Consider the following 24,889-nt stretch of genomic DNA (forward strand, 5'->3'; position numbering starts at 1 on the left):
AACACAGGCAGTATGGTAGACAGGACAGGGGTTATGAGGTTTGTTGTCAGCAGCAACACAGGCAGTAGGGACAGGACAGGGGTTATGAGGTTTATTGTCAGCAGCAACACAGGCAGTATGGTAGACAGGACAGGGGTTATGAGGTTTGTTGTCAGCAGCAACACAGGCAGTAGGGACAGGACAGGGGTTATGAGGTTTATTGTCAGCAGCAACACAGGCAGTAGGGACAGGACAGGGGTTATGAGGTTTGTTGTCAGCAGCAACACAGGCAGTAGGGTAGACAGGACAGGGGTTATGAGGTTTATTGTCAGCAGAAACACAGGCAGTATGGTAGACAGGACAGGGGTTATGAGGTTTGTTGTCAGCAGCAACACAGGCAGTAGGGTAGACAGGACAGGGGTTATGAGGTTTGTTGTCAGCAGCAACACAGGCAGTAGGGTAGACAGGACAGGGGTTATGAGGTTTGTTGTCAGCAGCAACACAGGCAGTAGGGTAGACAGGACAGGGGTTATGAGGTTTGTTGTCAGCAGCAACACAGGCAGTAGGGACAGGACAGGGGTTATGAGGTTTGTTGTCAGCAGAAACACAGGCAGTAGGGTAGACAGGACAGGGGTTATGAGGTTTATTGTCAGCAGAAACACAGGCAGTAGGGTAGACAGGACAGGGGTTATGAGGTTTGTTGTCAGCAGCAACACAGGCAGTAGGGTAGACAGGACAGGGGTTATGAGGTTTGTTGTCAGCAGCAACACAGGCAGTAGGGACAGGACAGGGGTTATGAGGTTTATTGTCAGCAGCAACACAGGCAGTAGGGTAGACAGGACAGGGGTTATGAGGTTTGTTGTCAGCAGCAACACAGGCAGTAGGGACAGGACAGGGGTTATGAGGTTTATTGTCAGCAGCAACACAGGCAGTAGGGTAGACAGGACAGGGGTTATGAGGTTTGTTGTCAGCAGCAACACAGGTAGTAGGGTAGACAGGACAGGGGTTATGAGGTTTGTTGTCAGCAGCAACACAGGCAGTAGGGTAGACAGGACAGGGGTTATGAGGTCAGGGTTTAGGGACACGGGTTGTGTCCCAAATGTTTCCCTATTTCCCACATAGTCAAAAGTAGTGCACTATAAAGGAAATAGGGAGCCATTTAGGAGACAACCTATGACCTTTCAGTGACCAGGGCACGAGCAGACGTCCTCAGTCTTGCTGCTGGACACGACAACGGTCTGATCTACGGTGCTGTTGGAGACATTCTCCATGGACACGTCAGTGTGCTCCCGGACGGGCTGGGGGTCGTTGGCGTGAGAGCGGCTCCTGCTGCTGTCGCAGGAGGCGATGCTGGAGCCTGAGGCGGTGCGGGACCTCACCAGTCTGGTCATGCTGGCTGAGGACACTAAGAGAAGGAAGGAGAGACAGTTACCATAGCTAGCTATATCTAACATAACATAGCATAACTAGCATAGCATATATATATTTTTTTAATGTTATAGTAGGGTAGACAGGACAGGACAGGGGTTTGAGGTTAGTTGTGCAGCAACACAGGTAGTAGGGTAGAGAGAACAGGGGTTATGAGGTTTGTTGTCAGCAGCAACACAGGCACCCTATTCAGGGGTTATGAGGTTTATTGCTTTGACACAGAGCCTGAGGGCTCTATTCAGGTTTGTATCAGCAGGAAATTCCGTGTTACAGCAGGGGTGATTGAAATGCAGCAGAGACGGCATTCACGGTAAACGTAGACAGGACAGGGGGACGTCGCCTCACAGGCTGGAAGACAGGACAGGGGTTATAGGTTTGTTTCAGCGACACAGTTTGAATAGAGCCCCTAGGGTTATGAGGTTTGTTGTTTGAACAGAGCAGTAGTCTTAGTGGAGGGGATGGGGTTTGTTGAATAGAGCAACCCAGTCTTAGTGGAGGGGACACAGGGGTTTGAATCAGAGCCACAGTCTTAGTGGAGGGACAGGGTTATGAGGTTTGAATAGAGCCACTAGTCTTAGTGACAGGACAGGGGTTTGAATTGTCAGCAGCAACACAGGCAGTAGTGGAGGGGACAGGGGTTATGAGGTTTGTTGTCAGAGCCACAGTCTTAGGGAGGACAGGACAGGGGTTATGAGGTCAGTTTAGTGGAGGGGACACCGTTTGAATAGAGCCCCTAGTCTTAGTGGAGGGGACACCTATGTTTGAATAGAGCCCCTAGTCTTAGTGGAGGGGACACCGTTTGAATAGAGCCCTAGTCTTAGTGGAGGGGACACCGTTTGAATAGCTCCCCCTAGTCTTAGTGGAGGGACTCCTGTTTGAATAGAGCCTGGAGCCTAGTCTTATGCTGGCTGAGGACACTGAATAGAGAAGGAAGGAGGGGACACCGTTGAATAGCTAGCTATATCTAACATAGTCTAACTAGTAGGAGGGGACATATTTTTTGAATAGAGCCCCTAGTCTTAGTGGAGGGGACACATCGTTTGAATAGAGCCCCTAGTCTTAGTGGAGGGGACACCTGAGGGCTCTTTGAATAGAGCCCCTAGTCTTAGTGGAGGGGACACTGTTTGAATAGAGCCCCTAGTCTTAGTGGAGGGGACACCGTTTGAATAGAGCCCCTAGTCTTAGTGGAGGGGACATCGTTTGAATAGAGCCCCTAGTCTTAGTGGAGGGGACACCGTTTGAATAGAGCCCCTAGTCTTAGTGGAGGGGACACCGTTTGAATAGAGCCCCTAGTCTTAGTGGAGGGGACACCGTTTGAATAGAGCCCCTAGTCTTAGTGGAGGGGACACCGTTTGAATAGAGCCCCTAGTCTTAGTGGAGGGGACACTGTTTGAATAGAGCCCCTAGTCTTAGTGGAGGGGACACTGTTTGAATAGAGCCCCTAGTCTTAGTGGAGGGGACACCGTTTGAATAGAGCCCCTAGTCTTAGTGGAGGGGACACCGTTTGAATAGAGCCCCTAGTCTTAGTGGAGGGGACATCGTTTGAATAGAGCCCCTAGTCTTAGTGGAGGGGACACCGTTTGAATAGAGCCCCTAGTCTTAGTGGAGGGGACACCGTTTGAATAGAGCCCCTAGTCTTAGTGGAGGGGACACCGTTTGAATAGAGCCCCTAGTCTTAGTGGAGGGGACACTGTTTGAATAGAGCCCCTAGTCTTAGTGGAGGGGACACTGTTTGAATAGAGCCCCTAGTCTTAGTGGAGGGGACACTGTTTGAATAGAGCCCCTAGTCTTAGTGGAGGGGACACCGTTTGAATAGAGCCCCTAGTCTTAGTGGAGGGGACACTGTTTGAATAGAGCCCCTAGTCTTAGTGGAGGGGACACTGTTTGAATAGAGCCCCTAGTCTTAGTGGAGGGGACACCGTTTGAATAGAGCCCCTAGTCTTAGTGGAGGGGACACCGTTTGAATAGAGCCCCTAGTCTTAGTGGAGGGGACACTGTTTGAATAGAGCCCCTAGTCTTAGTGGAGGGGACACCGTTTGAATAGAGCCCCTAGTCTTAGTGGAGGGGACACTGTTTGAATAGAGCCCCTAGTCTTAGTGGAGGGGACACTGTTTGAATAGAGCCGCTAGTCTTAGTGGAGGGGACACCGTTTGAATAGAGCCCCTAGTCTTAGTGGAGGGGACACCGTTTGAATAGAGCCCCTAGTCTTAGTGGAGGGGACACTGTTTGAATAGAGCCCCTAGTCTTAGTGGAGGGGACACCGTTTGAATAGAGCCCCTAGTCTTAGTGGAGGGGACACTGTTTGAATAGAGCCCCTAGTCTTAGTGGAGGGGACACCGTTTGAATAGAGCCCCTAGTCTTAGTGGAGGGGACACCGTTTGAATAGAGCCCCTAGTCTTAGTGGAGGGGACACCGTTTGAATAGAGCCCCTAGTCTTAGTGGAGGGGACACCGTTTGAATAGAGCCCCTAGTCTTAGTGGAGGGGACACCGTTTGAATAGAGCCCCTAGTCTTAGCGGAGGGGACACCAATGAGAAGCACTGTCATAGAAAGTGAATAGTCTCTGGGTATACTAGGAGGCTGGTAGCTACATTTTAGTTCTTGTTCTTCAGTTTTCTCTCAGCGCATGACAACGACAGCTTTTGTGAAGTGGAAACGTGTGTTTGGGTGCAGGGATAATGTAGAAACATTGTGCGTTTGGATGCAGGGATAATGTAGAAACGTTGTGTGTTTGGGTGCAGGGATCATGTAGAAACGTTGTGCGTTTGGGTGCAGGGATAATGTAGAAACGTTGTGCGTTTGGGTGCAGGGATAATGTAGAAACATTGTGTGTTTGGGTGCAGGGATAATGTAGAAACGTTGTGTGTTTGGGTGCAGGGATAATGTAGAAACATTGTGTGTTTGGATGCAGGGATAATGTAGAAACGTTGTGTGTTTGGGTGCAGGGATAATGTAGAGGCATTGTGTTTAGGTGCAGGGATAGTGGAAATGTGTGTTACGCTACTTACTGTAACCCATGATACTTACTGTAACCCATGAAACTTTGTGTGATTTACTGTAAGGACAATGCTTACTGTAACCCTGTACTTACTGTAAGGACAATTACTGTAAACGATACTTACTGTGTTTACTGTAACCCACATATACCGATAATGTAGAAACTTGTGTTTGGGTGCCAGGATATGTAGAAACGATACTGTGTGTTTTACCGCAAATGATAATTACCGTAACCCACGTTGTGTGTTTACCGCAAGGGATAATGTACCGAAGCATTACTGTGTTTACCGGGTACCGCAACCCAGGATAATACCGTAACCCATGTTTACTGCAAGGGATAATTACCGTAAACGATATTGTGTGTTTAGGTGATACCAGGCAGGATACTTACCGTAACCCACGATGTTACCGCTAACCCACGATACTTACTGTAACCCATGATACTTACTGTAACCCATGATACTTACTGTAACCCACAATACTTACTGTAACCCACGATACTTACTGTAACCCACGATACTTACTGTAACCCACGATACTTACTGTAACCCACGATACTTACCGTAACCCACGATACTTACCGTAACCCACGATACTTACCGTAACCCACGATACTTACCGTAACCCACGATACTTACTGTAACCCACGATACTTACCGTAACCCACGATACTTACCGTAACCCACGATACTTACCGTAACCCACGATACTTACCGTAACCCACGATACTTACCGTAACCCACGATACTTACCGTAACCCACGATACTTACCGTAACCCACGATACTTACCGTAACCCACGATACTTACCGTAACCCACGATACTTACCGTAACCCACGATACTTACCGTAACCCACGATACTTACCGTAACCCACGATACTTACCGCAACCCACGATACTTACCGTAACCCACGGTACTTACTGTAACCCACGATACTTACTGTAACCCACGATACTTACTGTAACCCACGATACTTACCGTAACCCACGATACTTACCGTAACCCACGATACTTACCGCAACCCACGATACTTACCGTAACCCACGGTACTTACTGTAACCCATGATACTTACTGTAACCCATGCCCTGGATGAAGTACTTGAAGGCCTCTGTCAGTTTGCCAGGCTGGCTCACCTGGGGAAGTCCTCCACAGTCAGCCATCTGATTGGACAGAGACAAAAGATCATTGGCCAACCAACCGTCATTTGATCACAACAACCATTTCTCATTATCCATCACATGTATTGTTCTTGGATGGTCAATGACATTGTGGTTGTGAATCTTTACTTACAAAGTACTTTTGACAGTAATATGAATTGTTACATCTGTCTGAGCCACACATTAAACTCACCTTGAGCAGTGTGGTCTGTGTTGGGTTGAGCTTTGCGTTGCTCTCGACCACAGCCTCGACTGCAGGGGAGCTGTCTCCCACCACCAACAGAGCAGGACACCTGCAGAAGTCAGCAGATTAATTAGCTACTTAACTAATAATGCTCATAGTCAATATCATAACTAATACTCATAGTCAATACCATAACTAATACTCAGTCAATATCATAACTAATACTCATAGTCAATATCATAACTAATACTCATAGTCAATATCATAAATAATACTCATAGTCAATATCATAACTGAAACAATCATGAGTAGCTAGGGCCCTGAGTTTTCCCTGGTCAGGTCATGTGGCCAGGTAGAGTCAGGGTCCTGATGCTGAGTCGGTCCGTGTGACGTACTGCAGAGTTCTGGCGTTATTGTTTCTCCCTGGGACAGGCCTCTCGATCTCCAGGCCCCTGCGGCTCTGGTAGGACTTGAAGAACTGGGCCAGGTTGGACTGGTTGACATCATTGGTGATGTGGTTGCGGTATGTGGCGATCAGATCAGGGTTGTTCTGGATCTCCTCCTGTTGCGCAAAGAACAAATCTCAACGGTAAAGCTTTCTATAATGTACATACTTATAATGCATTATAACATAGTTTATAATGCCTTATAATACAATGTAATGTGTTATGACACCGACTATAAACATCCATAACAAAGGGTTGATGTTTCACAACAATTCATAGCTAGTTAAATATAAATGTAATTGTATCATTCATAATCATGCATATACTGTAGCTTCCAGAGGGGGACAAGTGTAGCTTCCAGAGGGGGACAAGTGTAGCTTCCAGAGGGGGACAAGTGTAGCTTCCAGAGGGGGACAGGTGTAGCTTCCAGAGGGGGACAGGTGTAGCTTCCAGAGGGGGACAAGTGTAGCTTCCAGAGGGGGACAAGTGTAGCTTCCAGAGGGGGACAAGTGTAGCTTCCAGAGGGGACAAGTGTAGCTTCCAGAGGGGGACAAGTGTAGCTTCCAGAGGGGGACAAGTGTAGCTTCCAGAGGGGGACAAGTGTAGCTTCCAGAGGGGGACAGGTGTAGCTTCCAGAGGGGGACAAGTGTAGCTTCCAGAGGGGGACAAGTGTAGCTTCCAGAGGGGGACAAGTGTAGCTTCCAGAGGGGGACAAGTGTAGCTTCCAGAGGGGGACAAGTGTAGCTTCCAGAGGGGGACAAGTGTAGCTTCCAGAGGGGGACAGGTGTAGCTTCCAGAGGGGGACAAGTGTAGCTTCCAGAGGGGGACAGGTGTAGCTTCCAGAGGGGGACAAGTGTAGCTTCCAGAGGGGGACAAGTGTAGCTTCCAGAGGGGGACAGGTGTAGCTTCCAGAGGGGGACAGGTGTAGCTTCCAGAGGGGACAAGTGTAGCTTCCAGAGGGGGAGAGGGGGACAGGTGTAGCTTCCAGAGGGGGACAAGTGTAGCTTCCAGAGGGGGACAGGTGTAGCTTCCAGAGGGGGACAGGTGTAGCTTCCAGAGGGGGACAAGTGTAGCTTCCAGAGGGTGACAGGTGTAGCTTCCAGAGGGGGGAGCTTCCAGAGGGGGACAGGTGTCGCTTCCAGAGGGGGACAAGTGTAGCTTCCAGAGGGGGACAGGTGTAGCTTCCAGAGGGGGACAGGTGTAGCTTCCAGAGGGGGACAGGTGTAGCTTCCAGAGGGGGACAGGTGTAGCTTCCAGAGGGGGACAGGTGTAGCTTCCAGAGGGGGACAGGTGTAGCTTCCAGAGGGGGACAAGTGTAGCTTCCAGAGGGGGACAAGTGTAGCTTCCAGAGGGGGACAAGTGTAGCTTCCAGAGGGGGACAGGTGTAGCTTCCAGAGGGGGACAAGTGTAGCTTCCGGAGGGGGACAGGTGTAGCTTCCAGAGGGGGACAATTGTAGCTTCCAGAGGGGGACAGGTGTAGCTTCCAGAGGGGGACAAGTGTAGCTTCCAGAGGGGGACAAGTGTAGCTTCCAGAGGGGGACAGGTGTAGCTTCCAGAGGGGGACAAGTGTAGCTTCCAGAGGGGGACAAGTGTAGCTTCCAGAGGGGGACAAGTGTAGCTTCCAGAGGGGGACAAGTGTAGCTTCCAGAGGGGGACAGGTGTAGCTTCCAGAGGGGGACAAGTGTAGCTTCCAGAGGGGGACAAGTGTAGCTTCCAGAGGGGGACAAGTGTAGCTTCCAGAGGGGGACAAGTGTAGCTTCCAGAGGGTGACAAGTGTAGCTTCCAGAGGGGGACAAGTGTAGCTTCCAGAGGGGGACAGGTGTAGCTTCCAGAGGGGGACAAGTGTAGCTTCCAGAGGGGGACAGGTGTAGCTTCCAGAGGGGGACAAGTGTAGCTTCCAGAGGGGGACAAGTGTAGCTTCCAGAGGGGGACAAGTGTAGCTTCCAGAGGGGACAGGTGTAGCTTCCAGAGGGGGACAAGTGTAGCTTCCAGAGGGGGACAAGTGTAGCTTCCAGAGGGGGACAGGTGTAGCTTCCAGAGGGGGACAGGTGTAGCTTCCAGAGGGGGACAAGTGTAGCTTCCAGGGGTGACAGGTGTAGCTTCCAGAGGGGGACAAGTGTAGCTTCCAGAGGGGACAGGTGTCGCTTCCAGAGGGGGACAAGTGTAGCTTCCAGAGGGGGACAGGTGTAGCTTCCAGAGGGGGACAGGTGTAGCTTCCAGAGGGGGACAGGTGTAGCTTCCAGAGGGGGACAATTGTAGCTTCCAGAGGGGGACAGGTGTAGCTTCCAGAGGGGGACAGTGTAGCTTCCAGAGGGGGACAAGTGTAGCTTCCAGAGGGGGACATAGCTTCCAGAGGGGGACAGCTGTAGCTTCCAGAGGGGGACAGGTGTAGCTTCCAGAGGGGACAAGTGTTTCCGGAGGGGGACAGGTGTAGCTTCCAGAGGGGTTGTAGCTTCCAGAGGGGGACAGGTGTAGCTTAGAGGGGGACAATAGCTTCCAGAGGGGGACAAGTGTGTTCCAGAGGGGGACAGGTATAGCTTCCAGAGGGGGACAAGTGTAGCTTCCAGAGGGGGACAGTGGTGTAGCTTCCAGATGGGACAGGTGTAGCTTCCAGAGGGGGACAATTGTAGCTTCCAGAGGGGGACAGGTGTAGCTTCCAGAGGGGGACAAGTGTAGCTTCCAGAGGGGGACAAGTGTAGCTTCAGAGGGGGACAAGTGTAGCTTCCAGAGGGGGACAGGTGTAGCTTCCAGAGGGGGACATTGAACTTCCAGAGGGGGACAGGTGTAGCTTCCAGAGGGGGAGTTTAGCTTCCAGAGGGGGACAAGTGTAGCTTCCAGAGGGGGACAGGTGTAGCTTCCAGAGGGGGACAGGTGTAGCTTCCAGAGGGGGACAAGTGTAGCTTCCAGAGGGTGACAGGTGTAGCTTCCAGATTAAGCTTCCAGAGGGGGACAGGTGTTTCCAGAGGGGGACAAGTGTAGCTTCCAGAGGGGGACAGGTGTAGCTTCCAGAGGGGGACAGGTGTAGCTTCCAGAGGGGGACAGGTGTAGCTTCCAGAGGGGGACAATTGTAGCTTCCAGAGGGGGACAGGTGTAGCTTCCAGAGGGGGACAGGTGTAGCTTCCAGAGGGGACAGGTGTAGCTTCCAGAGGGGGAGCTTAGCTTCCAGAGGGGGACAGGTGTAGCTTCCAGAGGGGGACAAGTGTAGCTTCCGGAGGGGACAGGTGTAGCTTCCAGGGGGGACAATTGTAGCTTCCAGAGGGGGACAGGTGTAGCTTCCAGAGGGGGACAAGTGTAGCTTCCAGAGGGGGACAAGAGCTTCCAGAGGGGGACAAGTGTAGCTTCCAGAGGGGGATGTTAGCCAGAGGGGGACAAGAGCCCAGAGGGGGACAGGTGTAGCTTCCAGAGGGGGACAAGTGTAGCTTCCAGAGGGGGACAAGTGAGCCCAGGGGACAATGTAGCTTCCAGAGGGGGGGACAGGTTAGCCAGAGGGGACAAGTGACCCAGAGGGGGACAAGTGTAGCTTCCAGAGGGGGACAGGTGTAGCTTCCAGAGGGGGACAATGTAGCTTCCAGAGGGGGACAGGTGTAGCTTCCAGAGGGGGACAAGTGAGCTTCCAGAGGGGGACAAGTGTAGCTTCCAGAGGGGGACAATTGTAGCTTCCAGAGGGGGACAGGTGTAGCTTCCAGAGGGGGACAAGTGAGCCCAGAGGGGGACAAGTGTAGCTTCCAGAGGGGGACATGTTAGCTTCCAGAGGGGGACCCAGCCCAGAGGGGGATTGTTATGCTTCCAGAGGGTGACAAGACAGAGGGGGACAAGTGTAGCTTCCAGAGGGGGACAGGTGTAGCTTCCAGAGGGGGACCCAGCTTCCAAGGGGGACAAGTTATAGCTTCCAGAGGGGGACAGGTGTAGCTTCCAGAGGGGGACAAGTGTAGCTTCCAGAGGGTGACAGGTGTAGCTTCCAGAGGGGGACAAGTGTAGCTTCCAGAGGGGGACAGGTGTAGCTTCCAGAGGGGGACAAGTGTAGCTTCCAGAGGGGGACAGCTGTAGCTTCCAGAGGGGGACTGAAAGCCCAGAGGGGGACAAGTGTAGCTTCCGGAGGGGGACAGGTTAGCTTCCCTGAAAGTGACCCGGAGGGGGGGGGACAATGTGTATTGTCCGGAGGGGACATGTGTAGCTTCCGGAGGGGGAAAGACCCAGAGGGGGACAAGTGTAGCTTCCAGAGGGGGACAAGTTAGCTTCCAGAGGGGACCCACCACAGAATGGGACAAGTGTAGCTTAGCCAGAAAGACCCACTTCCAGAGGGGGACAAGTGTAGCTTCCAGAGGGGGACAGAAGTCTTATATTGATAGTTTATTGAATAAAGCTACATCTTTAGGATGTTTCAAAACAATATGTTGCTCTTTCCATACGGACTGTCAGTGGTTGTAGTGTAGTAGATGAAATAGTCATTAAGGTGTTAGTGCTACTATAGTTCCTGTTTCTATCTAACCCTTACCTTTCCATATGGACTGTCAGTGGTTGTAGTGTAGTAGATTAAACAGTCATTAAGGTGTTAGTGCTACTATAGTTCCTGTTTCTATCTAACCCTTACCTTTCCAAATATGTGGTTTAGAACATGATCAGGAAGTGCTTGGATCCAGCCAGTCATCTGAACAGAGAGAGAGTTGGGAGTTTACAGTGGTGTGTGCAGGCTCCTCCAAGCCAGGCTCTGATCAAACACAAAGGACATTAAAGCATATTTATATACATAATCCCCTAAGAATATAACTCTATCAGAGTAAATCAGCATGTCACCATGAGCTTAGCCTGAAAGACCCACCACAATGTGGATTGTTATGTTAGCCTGAAAGACCCACCACAATGTGGATTGTTATGTTAGCCTGAAAGACCCACCACAATGTGGATTGTTATGTTAGCCTGAAAGACCCACCACAATGTGGATTGTTATGTTAGCCTGAAAGACCCACCACAATGTGGATTGTTATGTTAGCCTGAAAGACCCACCACAATGTGGATTGTTATGTTAGCCTGAAAGACCCACCACAATGTGGATTGTTATGTTAGCCTGAAAGACCCACCACAATGTGGATTGTTATGTTGGAGGGTCTTAACAATAATACAAAACAAATACAGATATTGCATATTCTTTTATTTACATTTTCAAAAGCACTTAACTTAACTTTGTTAGTTATGCTATGCTATGTTACTTATGCTATGCTATGTTAGTTATGCTATGCTATGTTAGTTATGTTCATTTTGCTATGTTAATTATGCTATGGTATGCTTTGCTCTGTTAGTTATGCTGTGCTATGTTATGTTAGTTATGCTATGTTACTTATGCTATGCTATGCTAGTTATGCTATGCTAGTTATGCTATGTTAATTATGTTATCTTATGTTAGTCATGCTATGCTATGTTAGTCATGCTATGCTATGTTAGTTATGTTATGCTATGCTACCTTGTGTGTAAGTGAATCAATCACGCTCTCTGCACGTGCATTGATGTTGATGAGGACAAGTCCCTCAACCTTATCTGGATGGTTCAGCTGTAGACAGGAAGAATAAAGACATGAAGAACATAGCACAACCCATTTGGGACATATTTAGGATTCAGAGAGCAGGAAATGGCACAAACACTTATCACAACAAGATTAACTTTGTTGTGATATCTACTATGAGCTTCATTGTTTCAGGGGTTCGTCTCACTCGATGATAACCATCACACAGGCTACTCGGTGTCTGTACAGTACAGAACAGTGTAGATGTGTACAAACAAAAGAACATTCCAAAAGACACGTTAATAATGCCACGTTAATAATGTTTACATATCTTGCATTACTCATCTCATATGTATATACTGTATTTTATACCGTCTATTGCATCTGGCCTATGCTGCTCTGTCATTGCTCATCCATATATTTATATGTATATATTCTTATTCCATTCCTTTACTTAGATTTGTGTGTATTATGTAGTTGTTGTGGAACTGTCAGATTACATGTTAGATATTGCTGCACTGTCGGAACTAGAAGCACAAGCATTTCTCTACGCTCGCAATAACATCTGCTAACCATGTGTATGTGACCAATAAAATTTGATTTGATTTGCTTGACAATAACAATTACCAAGATTATGTTATCAGTATCAACACTGTGGTATGTCGAAGGACTTTTACTAGGTTTAAATCCTAGTTGAATTATGGCTGTTCAATTTAACAAAAACAAGAGTTCAACGACAACAAAATCCACTCACAGCAAATTTAGCGAGGATGTAGGCACCAGCACCGCTGCCCAGTCCAATGACACTCTTAAACCTGAAAGGAAACAAGAAGAGGTTTGATGGGAGTTTGAAGCTTCTAATAAGAAGAGGATGTAAACCTCTTCGTGAATATAATTTAATTTATATTTAGTTATCCACATAATCCACATAATAAATGTGTTTTTGATCCCGGAGGGTAACACTTGAAAGCATTTATTAAAACAACTGTTTCTCAATGGTAAAACAAATCAATCAAAGGCGAAATCTTGCCTTGTTAAATATACACTACTGTTCAAAAGTTTGGGGTTGCTTAGAAATGTCCTTGTTTTTGAAAGAAAATCAATTTTTTTTGTCCATTAAAATAACATCAAATTGATCATAAATTACGGTGTAGACATTGTTAATGTTGTAAATGACTATTGTAGCAGGAAACGGACCATTTTTAATGGAATATTTTATACTGTAAGCGTACAGAGGCCCATTATCAGCAACCATCACTCCTGTGTTCAAATGGCACGTTGTGTTAGCTAATCCACATTTAACATTTTAAAATGCTAATTGATCATTAGAAAAGCCTTTTGCAGTTATGTTAGCAAAGCTGAAAACTCTTTTTCTGATTAAAGAAGAAATAAAACTTTTTTAGACTAGTTGGGTATCTGGAGCATCAGCGGGTTTGATTACAGGCTCAAAATGGCCAGAAACAAAGTCCTTCTGAAACCAAAGTCCTTCTGGCCAGCATCCCATCTCTTCACTGTTGACGTTGAGACTGGTGTTTTGCGGGTACTATTTAATGAAGCTGCCAGTTGAGGACTTGTGAGGCGTCTGTTTCTCAAACTAGACACTCTAATTTAGTTGTCCTTTTGCTCAGTTGTGCACCGGGGCCTCCCACTCCTCTTTCTATTCTGGTTAGGGCCAGTGTGCGCTGTTCTGTGAAGGGAGTAGTACACAGCGTTGTACAAGATCTTCAGTTTCTTGGCATTTTCTCGCATGGAATAGCCTTCATTTATAGCCGTGCTTTTACACCTGCATTGCTTGCTGTTTGGGGTTTTAGGCTGGGTTTCTGTACAGCACTTTGATATATCAGCTGATGTAAGAAGGGCTTTATAAATACATTTTGTGATTTCTCAGAACAAAAATAGACTGATGAGTTTCAGAAGAAAGTTATTTGTTTCTGGCCATTTTGAGGCTGTAATCGAACCCACAAATGCTGATGCTCCAGATACTCAACCTGTCTAAAGGCGGCCAGTTTTACTGCTTCTTTAATGAGCACGACAGTTTTCAGCTGTGCTAACATAACTGCAAAAGGGTTTTCTAATGATCAATTAACCTTTTAAAATACTAAATATTAGCTAACACAACGTGCCATTGGAACACAGGAGTGATGGTTGCTGATAATGGGCCTCTGTTTGCCTATGTAGATAATCCATCAAAAATCTCTGCCATTTCCAGCTACAAAAGTCATTTACAACATTAACAATGTCTACACTGTATTTCTGATCAATTTTAGGTCAATTTAATGGACAAAAAAAATGCTTTTCTTTCAAAAACAAGGAAATGTACAAGTGACCCCAAACCTTTGAGTGGTAGTGTAAATATATATATATTTTAAATCATGTTGATATTTGTACTGCACTGTTGAGGGAGCTTGCCAGTACACATTTAGCTGCACCGTTTATACCTGCTGTAAACTGTGTATGTGACGAATAAACGTTGATCTGGGATTACCGAAAGTGCTTGAGGACCTGAGGGAGAGTCTCAGAGAGCTGGTCCATAGAGGGGTAGGTGTACCTGCAGCGGAAGACCAGAACAAAAGTTACCTCAAGTGCTCCTCATCATCACTAACACAAAACAAGTCATGAATGTGTCCCAAATGGCAAACCTATTCCCTATATTGTGCACTACTTACAAGTAGTGCACTGTAAAGGGAATAGGGTGCCATTTAGGATGCAGTCATAATGTTATTGTGCCAAACTTGTCTCTCAAACATGTTGTTGTTGTTGACATGTTTCAAATGAATGTATCATCCATTTGTTATTATCTGTTGGTGCCTTGTCATTGTCTTTCAACCCTGTGAATATCATCTATTTTCTCACTGGATACTTCTACTACCTCCACATTCAGGTAGAGTGACCTACAGTAGCCTAGGAGTGACCCAGTCCCCGATGTTGACTGTTTAAGAGTCTTGTGGACCAGGTGCCCAGTGTCCACTAACACTGACAACAGATGGGACTAGATCCCAGTGTCCACTAACAACAGATGGGACTAAAACCCAGTGTCCACTAACAACAGATGGGACTAGATCCCAGTGTCCACTAACAACAGATGGGACTAAAACCCAGTGTCCACTAACAACAGATGGGACTAGATCCCAGTGTTCACTAACAACAGATGGGACTAGATCCCATTGTCCACTAACAACAGATGGGACTAGATCCCAGTGTTCACTAACAACAGATGGGACTAGATCCCATTGTCCACTAACAACAGATGGGACTAGATCCCAGTGTTCACTAACAACAGATGGGACTTAAACCCAGTGTCCACTAACAACAGATGGGACCAGATCCCAGTGTTCACTAACAACAGATGGGACTAGGTCCCAGTGTTCACTAACAACAGATGGGACTAGATTCCAGTCTCCACTAACAACAGATGGGACTAAAACCCAGTGTCCACTAACAACAGATGGGACTAGATCCCAGTGTTCACTAACAACAGATGGGACTAAAACCCAGTGTCCACTAACAACAGATGGGACTAAAACCCAGTGTCCACTAACAACAGATGGGACTAGATCCCAGTGTTCACTAACAACAGATGGGACTAGATCCCATTGTCCACTAACAACAGATGGGACCAGATCCCAGTGTCCACTAACAATAGATGGGACTAGATCCCAGTGTCCACTAACACTGACAACAGATGGGAATAGATCCCAGTGTCCACTAACAACAGATGGGACTAAAACCCAGTGTCCACTAACAACAGATGGGACTAAATCCCAGTGTTCACTAACAACAGATGGGACTAGATCCCAGTGTCCACTAACAACAGATGGGACTAGATCCCAGTGTTCACTAACAACAGATGGGACTAGATTCCAGTCTCCACTAACAACAGATGGGACTAGATCCCAGTGTTCACTAACAACAGATGGGACTTAAACCCAGTGTCCACTAACAACAGATGGGACCAGATCCCAGTGTCCACTAACAATAGATGGGACTAGATCCCAGTGTTCACTAACAACAGATGGGACTAGATCCCAGTGTCCACTAACAACAGATGGGACTAGATCCCAGTGTTCACTAACAACAGATGGGACTAGATCCCAGTGTCCACTAACACTAACAACAGATGGGACTAGATCCCAGTGTCCACTAACAACAGATGGGACTAGATCCCAGTGTCCACTAACAACAGATGGGACTAGATCCCAGTGTCCACTAACAACAGATGGGACTAGATCCCAGTGTCCACTAACACTAACAACAGATGGGATTAGATCCCAGTGTCCACTAACACTAACAACAGATGGGATTAGATCCCAGTGTCCACTAACACTAACAACAGATGGGATTAGATCCCAGTGTTCACTAACAATAGATGGGACTAGATCCCAGTGTTCACTAACAATAGATGGGACTAGATCCCAGTGTTAACTAACAACAGATGGGACTACAATAGATCCCAGTGTTAACTAACAACAGATGAGACTAGATCCCAGTGTTCACTAACAATAGATGGGACTAGATCCCAGTGTTAACTAACAACAGATGGGACTACAATAGATCCCAGTGTTAACTAACAACAGATGAGACTAGATCCCAGTGTTCACTAACAATAGATGGGACTAGATCCCATTGTCCACTAACAACAGATGGGACTAGATCCCAGTGTTCACTAACAACAGATGGGACTTAAACCCAGTGTCCACTAACAACAGATGGGACCAGATCCCAGTGTTCACTAACAACAGATGGGACTAGGTCCCAGTGTTCACTAACAACAGATGGGACTAGATTCCAGTCTCCACTAACAACAGATGGGCCTAAAACCCAGTGTCCACTAACAACAGATGGGACTAGATCCCAGTGTTCACTAACAACAGATGGGACTAAAACCCAGTGTCCACTAACAACAGATGGGACTAAAACCCAGTGTCCACTAACAACAGATGGGACTAGATCCCAGTGTTCACTAACAACAGATGGGACTAGATCCCATTGTCCACTAACAACAGATGGGACCAGATCCCAGTGTCCACTAACAATAGATGGGACTAGATCCCAGTGTCCACTAACACTGACAACAGATGGGATTAGATCCCAGTGTCCACTAACAACAGATGGGACTAGATCCCAGTGTTCACTAACAACAGATGGGACTAGATCCCAGTGTTCACTAACAACAGATGGGACTAGATCCCAGTGTCCACTAACAACAGATGGGACTAGATCCCAGTGTTCACTAACAACAGATGGGACTAGATCCCAGTGTCCACTAACAACAGATGGGACTAGATCCCAGTGTTCACTAACAACAGATGGGACTTAAACCCAGTGTCCACTAACAACAGATGGGACCAGATCCCAGTGTCCACTAACAATAGATGGGACTAGATCCCAGTGTTCACTAACAACAGATGGGACTAGATCCCAGTGTCCACTAACAACAGATGGGACTAGATCCCAGTGTTCACTAACAACAGATGGGACTAGATCCCAGTGTCCACTAACACTAACAACAGATGGGACTAGATCCCAGTGTCCACTAACACTAACAACAGATGGGACTAGATCCCAGTGTCCACTAACACTAACAAGAGATGGGACTAGATCCCAGTGTCCACTAACACTAACAACAGATGGGATTAGATCCCAGTGTCCACTAACACTAACAACAGATGGGATTAGATCCCAGTGTCCACTAACACTAACAACAGATGGGATTAGATCCCAGTGTCCACTAACACTAACAACAGATGGGATTAGATCCCAGTGTTCACTAACAATAGATGGGACTAGATCCCAGTGTTCACTAACAATAGATGGGACTAGATCCCAGTGTGTAGATCCCAGTGTTCCACTAGATGGGACACAGTGTTAACTAACAACAGATGGGACTTAGATCCCAGTGTTAACTAACAACAGATGGGACTACAATAGATCCCAGTGTTAACTAACAACAGATGAGACTAGATCCCAGTGTTCACTAACAATAGATGAGACTAGATCCCAGTGTTCACTAACAATAGATGGGACTAGATCCCAGTGTTAACTAACAACAGATGAGACTAGATCCCAGTGTTCACTAACAACAGATGGGACTAGATCCCAGTGTCCACTAACACTAACAACAGATGGGATTAGATCCCAGTGTCCACTAACACTAACAACAGATGGGATTAGATCCCAGTGTTCACTAATATAAGAATATTTTGAAGATAAATACACAAAGCAGAGGACGAGAGGACTGGAGTTAACGATCAATAGGAGTTGGTTTTTCAGTTCAACATCTGTTAGAATCTGTGGAATGTCACTCCTGAACTCTGAGCTACATGCGCCACATTTTCATTGGTCTGTACATTGAGTTGGGAGCAGGATACTTATTTGGCCATTGGCCAAGTTGTACTGCAAGAACTTCTGATTGGTAAACCCCGGGCTGGGGTGGGGGGGTTATAAATGGCATCCTGTTCCTTTGTTCAGTGGCGAAAAGCTGAGGACAGGGGAGACTGAACATCTAACTCCCAGCATAACAGGTTGATTTGTCCTTCTCAAATAAACCTATTTTTCTCACCCTGATTTGCTTTGTAGTTTGTGTTATTGAAGAATAACATCAACTGCCAACACTAACAACAGATGGGACTAGATCCCAGTGTCCACTAACAACAGATGGGACTACAATAGATCCCAGTGTTAACTAACAACAGATGAGACTAGATCCCAGTGTTCACTAACAATAGATGGGACTAGATCCCAGTGTCCATTAACAACAGATGGGACTACAGTAGATCCCAGTGTTAACTAACAACAGATGGGACTACAGTAGATCCCAGTGTTAACTAACAACAGATGGGACTAGATCCCAGTGTCCACTAACAACAGATGAGACTAGATCCCAGTGTTCACTAACAATAGATGGGACTAGATCCCAGTGTCCATTAACAACAGATGGGACTACAGTAGATCCCAGTGTTAACTAACAACAGATGGGACTACAGTAGATCCCAGTGTTAACTAACAACAGATGAGACTAGATCCCAGTGTTCACTAACAATAGATGGGACTAGATCCCAGTGTCCATTAACAACAGATGGGACTAGATCCCAGTGTCCATTAACAACAGATGGGACTAGATCCCAGTGTTAACTAACAACAGATGGGACTACAGTAGATCCCAGTGTTAACTAACAACAGATGAGACTAGATCCCAGTGTTCACTAACAATAGATGGGACTAGATCCCAGTGTCCACCAGCAACAGATGATCCCAGTGTCCATTAACAACAGGACTAGATCCCAGTGTCCACTAACAACAGATGGTGACAGATAGATCCCAGTGTTAACTAACAACAGATGAGACTAGATCCCAGTGTTCACTAACAATAGATGGGACTAGATCCAAGTGTCCACCAGCAACAGATGGGACTAGATCCCAGTGTCCATTAACAACAGATGGGACTAGATCCCAGTCTCCACTAAAAACAGATGGGACTAGATCCCAGTGTCCACTAACAACAGATGGGACTACATCCCAGTCTCCACTAACAACAGATGGGACTAGATCCCAGTGTCCACTAACACTGACAACAGATGGGACTAGATCCCAGTGTCCACTAAGACTAACAACAGATGGGACTTTATCAGATGGGATCTGTGCCATGTGAAATCCTTGGACCTGACTAATTTGTTTCTAATCAATTTCATGGTACACTGAGGACTGCAACCAACAGAGAATCCTCAACTCAATAACCCCCCTGCAAAGCACAAATGCATGCTGCTAATTGAAGGGAGTTTTTCCTAGCCACCGTGCTTTTACACCTGCATTGTTTGCTGTTTGGGGTTTTAGGCTGGGTTTCTGTACAGCACTTTGAGATATCAGCTGATGTACGAAGGGCTATATAAATAAATTTGATTTGATTTGATTTGATTTGAAGTTGGCACTGGTCACTCACTCTGTGGGGAGAGTGGAGGCACCCTCATGCTGCCCAGGGGCATCAACGTGGCACACTGCAAAGTGCCTCATGATCTCCTGCATGTCCTCGTGGTTGAACAGGGGGTTGAAGCACGACTTGTCTAGACACACAGGAGAATATAAGACAAGTTCAGCAAAGTGCTCCTAAATGGGTTTTTTCTTTCTTGTGCATTGTTGCTTTTGGACATTGAATTGAACAACCATATGGGACTGTATACAGATCATGACATACAAGTCTGAATTAACACATTAAAAAACAAGTCATTTGTTTAAAGTTCTGTTTGTCATCAAAGGGCTGTGCTCTCACTGGTTTAGATGCATATCAATATGGAATGGAACTTATCTCTTAGCTGCCAGATGTGCACAATAACAATAAAGTAAACTTAAGGACAACTGGACTGCCCAGACAGTGGTCTCTCACAACAACCACAAAACATACAGTTCAGTCCAATATCGTGGAAGGTCATGATGACGGGGCGACTGCCCTTGGGAACCCCCTTCATGGTGCAGTGGACCTGTCCAAACTGAGTCTCCACGTCATCCTCCTGCCATGGTAAAACAACTGGTTTACACAAACCCCACAACTATAACTGTTCCCAACCCTTTTCGGTTACTGTACCACCAACTGAATTTTGCTTTGCCCGGAGTACCCTTGATGTACCTTTGTGCATTTCACCAGTAAGCTTTTCAAGTAACGCCTGTGGATAGGCCAAGTAGTCCCAGGGGTCCTAGTACCCCTCGTTGGGAACCACTGATGTTAAGCATGCCATGCCCCCCTTTCTGGTTTAAGGTCAAGTCCAAAGAAGATAATAAAATAGTACTTCCAGACCAGTGTGTAATGACATTTCTAAAATATCTGAGGCGTTAAGGTGGAGTAGTAGAATTTTACATATTGGGTACATTAAAGAAGAAAATCTTTAAAAAGATGGAAACAACTGTTGTATAGTAGTAAATATATAGTTGTAAATGTATTGTAGTAAATGTATTGTAGTAAATGTATAGTAGGAAATATATAGTAGTAAATGTATAGTAGTAAATATATAGTAGTAAATATATACGTAGTAGTAAATGTGTAGTAGTAAATATATAGTTGTAAATGTATTGTAGTAAATGTATAGTAGTAAATGTATAGTAGTAAATATATAGTTGTAAATGTATTGTAGTAAATGTATAGTAGTAAATGTATAGTAGTAAATATATTTTAGTAAATGTATTGTAGTAAATGTATAGTAGTAAATATATTGTAGTAAATGTATAGTAGTAAATGTATAGTAGTAAATATATAGTAGTGAATATATTGTAGTAAATGTATAGTAGTAAATGTATAGTAGTAAATGTATAGTAGTAAATATATTGTAGTAAATGTATAGTAGTAAATGTATAGTAGTAAATATATAGTTGTAAATGTATTGTAGTAAATGTATAGTAGTAAATGTATAGTAGTAAATATATTGTAGTAAATGTATAGTAGTAAATGTATAGTAGTAAATGTATAGTAGTAAATATATTGTAGTAAATGTATAGTAGTAAATGTATAGTAGTAAATATATAGTAGTGAATATATAGTAGTAAATGTATAGTAGGTTAGATAGCACAGGAGGTTAGATAGCACAGTGTCCAAGGAAGGGCCAGAAGTATACAGAATGGTGTTGTCTGCGTAGAGGTGGATCAGGGAATCGCCCGCAGCAAGAGCAACATCATTGATATATACAGAGAAAAGAGTCGGCCCGAGAATTGAACCCTGTGGCACCCCCATAGAGACTGCCAGAGGACCGGACAACATGCCCTACGATTTGACACACTGAACTCTGTCTGCAAAGTAGTTGGTGAACCAGGCAAGGTAGTCATTAGAAAAACCGAGGCGACTGAGTCTGCCGATAAGAATATGGTGATTGACAGAGTCGAAAACCTTGACAAGGTCGATGAAGACGGCTGCACAGTACTGTCTTTTATCGATGGCGGTTAAGATATTGTTTAGTACCTTGAGCGTGGCTGTGGTGCACCCGTGACCGGCTCGGAAACCAGATTGCACAGCGGAGAAGGTACGATGTGATTCGAGAAGGTCAGTGATCTGTTTGTTGACTTGGCTTTCGAAGACCTTAGATAGGCAGGGCAGGATGGATATAGGTCTGTAACAGTTTGGGTCCAGGGTGTCTCCCCCTTTGAAGAGGGGGATGACCGCGGCAGCTTTCCAATCCTTGGGGATCTCAGACGATACGAAAGAGAGGTTGAACAGGCTGGTAATAGGGGTTGCGACAATGGCGGGGGATAGTTTCAGATATAGAGGGTCCAGATTGTCAAGCCCAGCTGATTTGTATGGGGGGATTTGGGGGGCTGATTTGTATGGGGGGCTGATTTTTGGGGGCTGATTTGTATGGGGGGGGGGGGTAGCTGTTGGCCGGGGTTGGAGTAGCCAGGAGGAAGGCATGGCCAGCCGTTGAGAAATACTTGTTGAATTTTTCGATTATCATGGATTTATCGGTGGTGACCGTGTTACCTAGCCTCAGTGCAGTGGGCAGCTGGGAGGAGGTGCTCTTGTTCTCCATGGACGTTACAGTGTCTCAAAACTTTTTGGAGTTAGAGCTACAGGATGCAAATTTCTGCTTGAAAAAGCTGGCTTTTGCTTTCCTGACTGACTGCGTGTTTTGGTTCCTGACTTCCCTGAACAGTTAAATAGCAGAGTTCCTTTGCCCTTTAGTTCAGAGCCAAACAACCCATGTATTTGTGAAGAACTCTCCTGCGTTTATCCTTGTATTCTGTTATCTGGGCCTCCCAGTATCCAACCACACAAACAAGTCAGTAATGGAAACTGAATGGATTATTATAAACGGGAGCATAGACTCTCTAAAACGCAACCTCAAGGCTCTCTCCTTATCCTCTAACCAGGACACCTGCTCCTGTGTCAGCTTCTACCTCACCCAGTACATTCAGAATACTATGGCGGCAGGGTAGCCTACTGGTTAGTGTGTTGGACTTGTAACTACCATCTACATTTACATTTAAGTCATTTAGCAGACGTTCTTATCCAGAGCGACTTGTAGTGAGTAACTGGTACATTGTTACCTTGCAGCTGTTATGATGTAAATACATGGGTTTTAGGTGTTGATACGTACCCTAAAGCCGACCATAAGTCTAGTAACCGCCCCTGTCAGCCCCTGAAGGACAAAACAAAATCCATCTCATTAACCACAGACTACAGCATCATAAATCTACTTGTTGGAGTGAGTTGTTCAACTCTGTTTTATCAAAAATACCATCAACAGAAAAAGATAGAGAGTCTTTCCTAAATGGTAACCTAGAGAGTACAACATTTGACCAGAGCACTATTGGCCCTGGTCAAAAGTCATGCACTAGAAAGGGAATAGGGTAACATATGAGATATTTGTATAATCTGCAACAGTATGGTTTTAAGTAACTTCAGGGTTCGTCCCAAATGGCACCCTAAATAATTGTTCTGAATGTTTTATTCCTGTATTTTGAATGACCTGTGCACCATTTAATCCAAACTGATATCCAGAACTTTCCAGGTGTATAAAAAACGAAACGACTCACAGGAAGTGGGTTAACGTTGACCTGCGCCTCATTTTCCTCCAGGTCAACCTCATCCAGCTCCATCAAAGAGGGGATCTGCTGAGAAGCCTGTTGATGTTGATGAGCACCCTGTTGAATGAAAAAGAAAAGTTGCACAAGAAACTCATGGTTGCTTCCCAACTGGCACCCTATTCCCTATATAGTACACTAGTTTTTAGCAGGACCAAATGGTCTCTATTCGCTTCCCAACTGGCACCCTATTCCCTATATAGTGCACTAGTTTTTAGCAGGACCAAATGGTCTCTATTCCCTATGTAGTGCACTACTTTTGACCAGGACCAAATGGTCTCTATTACCTATGTAGTGCATTACTTTTGACCAGGAGCCAAGCGGTCTCTGGTCAAAAGTAGTGCACTACATAGGTAATAGGGTGCAGTTTGGGACAAACACTAAGTAAAACAACCAACATATAAAAAAAACCTAGCAATTTCACATTTGAAATCGATAGCAAAGCTATTGGATTTGTTATACAGTGGGGATTTAGGTATTACATTGGCTGCATTATTCTGTGACGCTTCTGTAGGCTTATTTGCCATGGTCAACAAACGGAAACATCAAGCAGCATCTGTACAGGTAACATTTGCCATGATGCTGCGGACCATATGTGTCAGTGTATCAGTGAACAGATTACAGCAAATGTATTTATTTACACTGGGTTTCTTTTATGAATTAGCTAAAAGGGTAGCCTACTACACGTCCTGAAGTTTGTCAGCCTTTACGCACGTGTGAGCGCGCAAAGGATTTCCAGCGCACGAGAGACCTCCTGCTAGTGATGGGCCTTCCGAGTCTATTCAGTGAGCTGGCTCATTTGTCTCGGTTCACTTAAAAGAGCCGGTTCATTTATCTCTCAAACAGCTCTTCATTCAAAATGCTTCAAAATCGACCAAGAACAATGAAAAAGGTGCGAATATCCAATGTAAAGCCCAAAAGGTAGGTTACCATTATGTCAAATCGTGAAATGCGCGTTCAAGTACATTTTTACCTGGCCAAATTATTAGATGGCCTGTGAAAAAAAGAACCAGATTGACGTGCTCTCCTGAATATTTATTGTTTTTGCAGTGAAGATTCACCGTCTTTAGATAATTCGTTTGTAACTTAATAATTCGTTTGTCTGCAGAAAATGTTGTTTTGAGCTCAAAAAGCAGTATGCAAATCAGGGAGCCAAAATAACGGCTCTTTCCAATAAGATCCGTTCAAAAAGAGCCGTTCGCGAAAAACCCATCATCACTACTTCCTGCCAGTACCACATCATCTCTAAATCACATAAATACGCATACCCGTACTTTATACCTCAGTGACACATACCCACCTTCCTAGACATGACGCTCAGTCGATGGTGGTACAGATGTGCTGGTTGAAAATCGAAAAGGCACCAAGATTCTTAACTTCCCTAATTGTTTCCTTGGCAACTCTGACTATGACACAAAGCCTAATAAACACATTTCATTCAGATGTCACAAAGAGTTTGGAATATCTGGTTGTAATAACGGTCATTCATGGTCTGACAGTTCAAATGAAAGGCAAATCCCTAGACAATTACCCTAGGTTATTTATAGCAAGCCTCATCATGATGACCTAGTGTTTTTTAATCATATGACTGGTTTCTAGTTTGGATTTTATAGCCTGCCCAATAGTGTATTTTACTTCAAATA

General features: G+C 45.6%; 1 protein-coding gene across 1 annotated transcript; it reads right to left on the reverse strand.

The window, feature by feature from the left end:
* Positions 1–1,100: 1,100 nt before the first annotated feature.
* Positions 1,101–24,558, reverse strand: LOC127925281 (protein NDRG1-like). The gene is made up of 12 exons (XM_052510146.1): positions 24,547–24,558; positions 23,199–23,306; positions 20,086–20,191; positions 19,627–19,747; positions 14,176–14,238; positions 12,445–12,505; positions 11,652–11,738; positions 10,785–10,841; positions 6,143–6,309; positions 5,757–5,856; positions 5,479–5,566; positions 1,101–1,384 (listed from the first exon to the last, which is right to left on the reverse strand). The coding sequence occupies exons 1-12, from the start codon at positions 24,556–24,558 to the stop codon at positions 1,161–1,163; spliced, it is 1,194 nt and encodes a 397-aa protein (XP_052366106.1). The 3' UTR covers positions 1,101–1,160.
* Between the last annotated feature and the right edge of the window lie 331 nt (positions 24,559–24,889).

Source organism: Oncorhynchus keta, unplaced genomic scaffold, assembly GCF_023373465.1.
Source record: "Oncorhynchus keta strain PuntledgeMale-10-30-2019 unplaced genomic scaffold, Oket_V2 Un_contig_540_pilon_pilon, whole genome shotgun sequence".
In the NCBI taxonomy this organism is placed as follows: domain Eukaryota; kingdom Metazoa; phylum Chordata; class Actinopteri; order Salmoniformes; family Salmonidae; genus Oncorhynchus; species Oncorhynchus keta.